Source organism: Ruditapes philippinarum, unplaced genomic scaffold (assembly GCF_026571515.1).
Source record: "Ruditapes philippinarum isolate M1 unplaced genomic scaffold, ASM2657151v2 ctg1507_1_1_1_1, whole genome shotgun sequence".
In the NCBI taxonomy this organism is placed as follows: domain Eukaryota; kingdom Metazoa; phylum Mollusca; class Bivalvia; order Venerida; family Veneridae; genus Ruditapes; species Ruditapes philippinarum.
Window position 1 is genome coordinate 145,810 of NW_026859479.1, and position 8,549 is coordinate 154,358.

At 33.6% G+C, this 8,549-nt stretch overlaps 1 protein-coding gene across 3 annotated transcripts in view; it reads left to right on the top strand.

Annotated features, from left to right (window-relative positions):
* LOC132756648 (von Willebrand factor A domain-containing protein 5A-like) overlaps window positions 1-5,690 on the top strand; it is a 19,186-nt gene extending 13,496 nt beyond the window's left edge. For 2 of the 3 annotated variants that reach the window (XM_060747778.1, XM_060747780.1), the window contains 5 exons: window positions 417-475; window positions 2,889-3,084; window positions 4,344-4,448; window positions 4,833-4,954; window positions 5,420-5,690. In XM_060747778.1, coding sequence (XP_060603761.1) covers window positions 417-475; window positions 2,889-3,084; window positions 4,344-4,448; window positions 4,833-4,954; window positions 5,420-5,599 — 662 coding nt within the window. In that variant the 3' untranslated portion in view covers window positions 5,600-5,690. Of the gene's footprint in view, window positions 1-416; window positions 476-2,888; window positions 3,085-4,343; window positions 4,453-4,832; window positions 4,955-5,419 lie in introns of those variants that run through there. The other variant, XM_060747779.1, reaches the window with a different exon arrangement.
* Window positions 5,691-8,549: the final 2,859 nt, after the last annotated feature.

Here is an 8,549-nt window from a genome sequence, read left to right on the forward strand (position 1 = left end):
TCCTCTTCTGTGAACTTTACCTTGTTATAATATTATTGTAGACCTCTTTTGTAAAACTTTATTATGTTATATTTCTGTTTTGTTGAGCATATGTAAATTCAGTTGTTATGTCTTGTTCTGCAAATTCAATTTTGCAAAACAAAAAAGTTAAAGCTATTGCCATGACCCATTTGTTTACTTCGAAGTTTATGTTGGCATTGGTATAACATTTTCATTTTGTTAAGGTCTGTTTTTCAGAAACTATCAAAGCTACATGTATTCACTAGCTATTCACTTCTAAATTGGTATGTTTGCTCATTATTAAAATGTGATATCCTATCATAAAGGCAGATAACCCTGGAAATATGTTTTCAAAAGTTATGCCCTATTTAAGACATTTTCATTTTGTTTGAAAATGATCTTTACTTTTCATACAGGAGTTACAGACCAAAGCCTGTACTCGGCAGCAATAAGAAAAACCTGTGTACAGCGTATGGTAAGATTTCTTACATTGTTTTCATCATTTATCACAAAATATGATATTGGCTTTTTGTGACATATATTTATACCCCCAAAAACGAAGTTTGGGGGGGTATATAGGAGTCACCCGGTGGTCGGTCGGTCGGTCGGGCGGTCGGTCGGTCGGTCGGTCGGTCCAGACATCCATTGCATTTTCCTTGTCCGGAGCATAACTTGAAGACTAATGGTTGGAATTCAATATAACTACATACAATGGTCAAGCACATTGAGAGGAAGTGCAGTGCACAAGAACCATAACTCTATCTTGACTAATTACAGAGTTATTGCCCTTTGTTACTTTTCCTTGTCCGGGGCATAACTTGAAAACTACTGGTTGGAATTCATAACAACTTCATACAATTGTCAAACACAATAAGGGGAAGTGCAGTGCACAAGAACCATAACTCTACCTAAAGTAATTACAGAGTTATTGCCCTTTGTTGCTTTTCCATTGCTTTTTTTTGTCCGGACCATAACTTGAAGACTAAATGTTTGAATTCAATATAACTACAAACAATGGTCAAGCACATTGAGAGGAAGTGCAGTGCACAAGAACCATAACTCCATCTTGACTAATTACAGAGTTATTGCCCTTTGTTACTTTTCCTTGTCCGGGGCATAACTTGAAAACTACTGGTTGGAATTCAAAACAACTTCATACAATTGCCAAACACAATAAGGGAAAGTGCAGTGCACAAGAACCATAACTCTATCTAAAGTAATTACAGAGTTATTGCCCTTTGTTGCTTTTCCATTGCTTTTTTTGTGTCCGGACCATAACTTTAAGACTTATAGTTTGAATTCAATATAACTATATATAATGGTCAAGCACATTGAGAGGAAGTGCAGTGCGTAAGAACCATAACTCTATCTTGACTAATTACAGAGTTATTGCCCTTTGTTACTTTTCCTTGTCCGGGGCATAACTTGAAAACTACTGGTTGGAATTCAAAACAACTTCATACAATTGTCAAACACAATAAGGGGAAGTGCAGTGCACAAGAACCATAACTCTATCTAAAGTAATTACAGAGTTATTGCCCTTTGTTGCTTTTCCATTGCCTTTTTTGTCCGGACCATAACTTGAAGACTAATGGTTGGAATTCAATATAACTTCATACAATGGTCAAGCACATTGAGAGAAAGTGCAGTGCACAAGAACCATAACTCCATCTTGACTAATTACAGAGTTATTGCCCTTTGTTACTTTTCCGTGTCCAGAGCATAACTTGAAAAACTACTGTTTGGAATTCAATACAACTTCATACAGTTGTCAAGGACATTAAAAGGAAGTGCAGTGCACAAGAGCCATAACTCCATTTTGACAAAATACAGAGTTACTGCCCTTTGATGCTTTTCCTTGTCAGGAGCATAACTTAAAACATACTGGTTGGAATTCAAAAACAACTTCATACAATGGTCAAGCACAATAAGAGGAAGTGCAGTGCACAAGAACTATAACTCTATCTTCAGTATTTATAGAGTTATTGCCCTTTGTTCCCTTTTCTTTGTCTTTCTGGACTTATTACAGAGTAATTCAATTAAACTTCATCAATGGCCAACCACATTGAAAGGAAATGCAACATATAAGAACCACAATTATCTTTAATTGCCCACAACCATAACTCTATATTTCAATTCTTTTACAAGGTATTCTGTTACAAGTAACATCCTCATTTCAGAAGCAGTCTTGTGGGGGTATTAATCACATTTAGTGATAGTTCTAGTTGTAATTGGAAAATTATATCTGTAATTAGCTGGAATATTTGAAGAATAAGGAGAGCTAAGTAGGTATTTCCAAAACTTCTAAAGGGGTAAGGGGTTGAACCCCCCCAATTACTTGAGAGAAAAAATGGGATGTCCCCACCCCAATGATCATATCTCTAACAGGGTTTTTTAAAAATTAGGGCCCTTATTAAACTTTTGTTTTTTTACTATCAAGCACTGGAATAGCCGGGTACACAGTCCTAGACCCACTTTTTTTAAAGGGCTATAGTTACCTTTTTGAAAAAGGGAAAAAATTATGAAAAACCCTTTTCATTTCTCTTTTTGGTATAGTTGAATCTCTGTAAATACCTTTTGTAGATTCATGTTGCATGGAGGAATACATTGGAATTACATGTAATTGAAATAAATTATACATTCCTTGCTAAAGTAACATATTTTATAATGTAATACACATGTATTTTGAACTACCAGTCATGTATGTCCTATGTGGCTGAAAACTTATTTGATATTCTTCATAGATCATAGATGCACATGTGGTCTTTTTCTATCTACAAAGAGATCTAAATTTAGCTTTATAAAGAAAGGAATCTTAAGACCCTACCACAAAAAGAAGAAACAAAATATGTTTTATATTTTTACATGTACTTTATATTTTAATATAGAAATTGACAAAAAAGCATCAGCGAATGTTAGATGAAGATGAGGAAAAGTGGGTTAAAGATGGCTCTGGCTCTCGGTTTGACCGCCATTCCCGGAGAAGGGCAAAGTTGTCATGCTGTAAAATTAAACTGCCTAAATTTTCACAGTTATTTTCAAACAGAAGGCAAAGGAAAGACAATGTTCGTCCTGAAAGACATCGTAAGAAGTAGAATCAAATCAATCATAACTGGTGTATTTTATGTTACTTTTGAAGTTATAAAAATTTTGGTGATCTCTTGTTTACTTGATAACCTTAGTTTGTTTATTAACGAATGATAGTAGAAAAAGGTCTTGCTACTTATATTTATCACTTTTGTGACTACCTGGAACTAACCAAAACTGATGTCATATTAGGAAACACGGTAGTGACAGGAGTAGGATACAAACTCATGATCCCTGGGTTAAGTGGCAGACACCTTTACCACAAGGGCACCACTACCCTTGTGATATAAGTAGATTTTAAAGGAACTCCACTGAGGTTCAAAAAGCTAAAATCATATAATTTATTTTTTTACACAGATCAGCTGGGGCACGTAATACAGGAAGACATGTATAAAATAATTCAGAAATATACTAAAAAATGAACAGAAAAGCGTATTTTTGTGCTATTTTTGATGCGATTTGAGTTAAAAGCGTTTAAACGCTTTTCCATTTTGGGTCATTTTTCACAATTTGAATAATTATTCTGGATAAACCGCAAGAGTGAATGATCTAAAATTTTGCACACAAGTTACTGATTTAGACCTACATCAAACTAAACATTAATCTCGAAAAATTATTTCCAATTTTCGTCATGTCAAAAAAACCTCAGTGGAGTCCCTTTAAATAGTGCATATGACTGGTGTAAGTGAATCACAAATGCTCAGAAAAGATGGCTTTAATACACACATTTGTTAAAAGTTGGTTTAATAGCATGACAAATAAAGTTGTATATAAATCAAGTCTTAGAGTCATTGACTTTACGAATATAGTGTTAAGATAGCAGTTATTTGTTGATCAGATACACAGAGGTAAATTGTTATAACCTGGTAATTTTAAGATAATGAGTTTAGTCATCTCCTGCTGGTCCAACAAAAAGTGATAAGCTCCGATATAAATGAGCCGCGTCATGACAAAACCAATATAATGGGTTTGCGACCAGCATGGATCCAGACCAGCCTGCGCATTCGCACAGTCTGATCAGGATCCATACTGTTTGCTTACAAACCCTATAACAAGTAGAGACACTGATAGCGAACAGCATGGATCCTGATCAGACTGTGTGGATGCGTAGGCTGGTCTGGATCCATGCTGGTCGCAAACCCATTATGTTGGTTTTGTCATGACGCGGCTCAAATCAGTTATTAAATAGCACTGTGTCTGTTTATTATTTTTTTAAGCTGAAACAATAAAAGCAAATAACAATTTTTGTGTTTCAGAACAAGCTGGGGCAGCATCAGATGAAGACTATGCACAAATATCAAGCAGTATGTTAAAGATGGACATTTCTGATAATAATGCTCAAACTAGAAATCTTCCATCAGGTTTGTAATTACTTTAGTATAGACGACATGTGTGAATTATCTGAATAAAATAGTATTAATTAATGTAAGGAGAAGTTTGATATTTTATATGTAAATACTAAATTGTTCAATGAAATTTTATAAAGTCAGTATGAAATAAATTGGTTTTAAACAAACATTGATTGGTTTAACCTTTTGGCCAATTGCAACAAGATGAAGAGGATTCTTGTTTAGGATGTAGATCATTAGAATGCACTTGACTTTTACTAAATAAAATTCAATCACTGTATTTCTTTTATGAAAAATAGCATACAAAATATAACTCTTTAGTTTGTGATGTAAATGAAATTTTAATGACAGAAAAAAAAATTTACAGGACAACTTCTTTACATGTACAATTTTCAGATGATGATATGTTGACAGTGATCTCATTACAACAATTAGACGGACAATGGATTTCATCTGAGAAACTACTTAACACCCTTGGTGTCACTGAAGAAAACTTGATTAAACTTACTGTTTCAGATGTAAGTGCATACAAACTTATTGTGCTTATGACATGTTTGCTGTATAAGCTAAATGATCAATGTGCCTTTCTTTGAGTCACTTGTCAGTCAAGGTTGTAGGTTTAATTGGTGTTAAGATATTGAAAACTTATATGTAGGAATGCTGAATTATGAAATGTATCCAGATTTAATATGCAAAGAGGCTACTTCACCAGTCAAGCTAGCAACAACAAAAAAACCTTAAATTGTTTGACCTTCAGTACAGTGTTTTACAAGCCAACTCCCAAAATGACATTTTGTTTGTAAATTATGATTTTGTTTAAACATCATGTATAAGAATGTTCAAAGCTTCCGGGCAAGCTCAACATTTTAGCTCCATGCTATAAAACAGGTAAACATAGAATGTAATTATCACTTTTGTACTTAAGTGTTCTATTTACCATTATTCTGTCATGTAAATAATGTGTTGTAGTGATTTTACTTCAGGACCCCTGTGTTACCTGTACAGTTGTTGTTCTTAGTTGGCTACAGAAATGGTTTCTCCATAGACAAGATGAGTGGCAGATCATTCAATCTAAAACATTATCATGGCTGACGTCACAGAATCCTACCTTGTCAGCAGACGACATTATTCAGCAGACAATAAAATCATTGTGGGCTGATTAGCTGGTGAACTTGCAAACATTAGTAGAAATATAAATGATTTGTAAATTTGATGATGATTTATTTTTGCATTGGGAAGTTTTTTATAAGTTCTGACATGTAAAGTACAGATGTTCATATCATCAGGCTATAGTGAAAAGTTGGATGATAAGGATGACATGCTGACATAATTTTTGTACAGTACAGATGTTCATATCATTAGGCTATAGTGAAAAGTTGGATCATAAGGATGACATGCTGACATAATTCTTGTAAAGTACAGATGTTCATATCATCAGGCTATAGTGAAAAGTTGGATCATAAGGATGACATGCTGACATATTATTCTTGTACAGTACAGATGTTCATATCATCAGGCTATAGTGAAAAGTTGGATGATAAGGATGACATGCTGACATAATTCTTGTACAGTACAGATGTTCATATAATCAGGCTATAGTGAAAAGTCGGATCATGAGGATGACATGCTGACATAATTCTTGTAAAGTACAGATGTTCATATCATCAGGCTATAGTGAAAAGTCGGATGATAAGGATGACATGCTGACATAATTCTTGTAAAGTACAGATGTTCATATCATCAGGCTATAGTGAAAAGTCGGATCATAAGGATGACATGCTGACATAATTCTTGTACAGTACAGATGTTCATATCATCAGGCTATAGTGAAAAGTCGGATCATAAGGATGACATGCTGACATAATTCTTGTACAGTACAGATGTTCATATCATCAGGCAGTATTAATAGCAAAGAAATAGTAGGTGATAAATGCATGTTTTAAGATCACCACAGCACACAATTTGCAATTTACATATGTCTTTTATAGATTCAGAGTTACATGTACTTTATGCTATTTGCTACATGTATTTGATCATAATTTTCATGGTATTGCATAGTTTCTTTGTATTAAATGCTTTCCTTCCTTTCCATCTTTACTTTATTAGCAATGTTCTACAGTTCAGCTGCATAACATACTTCCTAATTTTTAATCGAAGATATGTGTAGATATGTTTTTACTGCTTTGGCGCAACAGGGTGGACAACCGTGTGTCCTTGATCCAATGTTGTGATAAAATGGTAACATGTCGAGCAGAAAACTGAATTTTGAAATATTTGAAGTAGATGAAGCAGACACAATAGCAAATTATGTCAACCCGCCACAGTCACTGTTCATTTTTGTGTAGCAATGGACATATTCAGCTCGAACACAGGAAACAGGAGAAGTCCGTCAATCTTAACAATTTTAACAGGGTAACACATCAAGCAAAATTATGTTTGTACTGAAAAAGTAAATGTGGAACACAATATGTGTCATGCACGTTAAGTTCTCAAAGTTTTGACAACTCGAAACATAAAACACAGATATTTACAAAGGCTGGGACATAAGGTAAATGCATTTCCATGCTCGGTTGATACACACCTTGTTTGTCAACAGACAAAAATCATTTACAAAACTGCACATACTTAGATAGTCTATAATGAATAAATGCATCCGTTAATAGTAATTCCGGACACCACTTCGGGCAGCATGGACTGTCAGAAAATTTCCCGCCAAAAGGCCCCGCGCCAAGAGTTCGAAATGTTCCCGGGCCAAAGTTTTGGCGCCATTTTTAAACTTGTAAATATATGTATATAATCGTCCAATTGCTACACTTTCTTACATTATGGACAAAAAGTTTTCTACTTGAAGCTCAAAAGTTACACAATTTATAGTGTTGAAATAATTGAAACGTCTTTTATATTGACAAAAGTAAAAATACAAACAACCTGTGTAGATCTAATATGTTACGCTTCATGCACACGCTTTATATTATTGTGATCTTCCTATTGTTCTTTTCTTTCTATTTGGCATTTTGGGCATATTACAGTTCATTTAAACAAAATAAATAAACTAAAATAAGGAAAAGGAAAGATAGAGGATAACTGTAGTAAGCCTCATCAATATTGAAAACTAAATATACATGTATACATAAAAATTATTAGGGTTGATCAGCCAAGTTAACCTGGAAAAACAGATAAACTGCCCTATATCATAATGATATAGATCGACATTGCGTTCATTTAGGCTTTTTCCAAAAAAAAATTCATTAATATTAATTATTAACAATTATAATGAAATATGTTGTTTACTTGAAAAAAAAAATCCATTCTGCCAAGCTTACTGTTGCATGAATGCGTAAAGACAGTTGTTTAGAAATGCCATTTATTTACTGAATGATTTTGTTGCAGTGTTCCTAATGAAACAATTTTCTGTGAAGGCAATTGTTATTTTTTAACATTCTGTTTTTCCACAGCTTCTTCTTTATGCAGCAATTATCGTTAAAAATAAAGATGCTTAGCAATCCGATGGAAAATATACATATAAGGGAAAAAGCGCACAAAACAGTAAAAACTTAAGATTTTTCAATTGTAAAAAGGGTGGGGATGATGATTGTTACGGCTTTAAACTATATTTGTTTCATCAGAGACTTAAATTACATATATAACTATGTGCGTTATTGAAGGCCATCTTCTCTGATAAAAGTATAAGAAGCAGATAATAAAAAGCCCATATAATAATTTCAATGTTGAAAATGTTGTCATTACCTCATTTTTTTACCCAGTTAACCGTTTCGAACTCGAAAACAAACTGAACAGATGTACTGAACTGAACCAGGTAAGGCTTGACTAAGATATTAGAAATAGTTTTGCAGAATGAATATATCAATCTGAATGAACTATAAATAGCATATTTTATATTGTACACAGTCACTTGGGGTGTGGAGCTCAAAGTTAAATTGTATTTGTGTCAATTCCAGCATATATGTATAAAAAAAATCTTAATACAAGCTGTTTTGAAAAAAAATATCATATTTCAACGTCTATAATAATACACCATACAATTTATTTTGATTTTAGCGTATTTTGAGCCCCACATCCCAAGTGTATGTGATAGGGCACAGTCGAGACCAC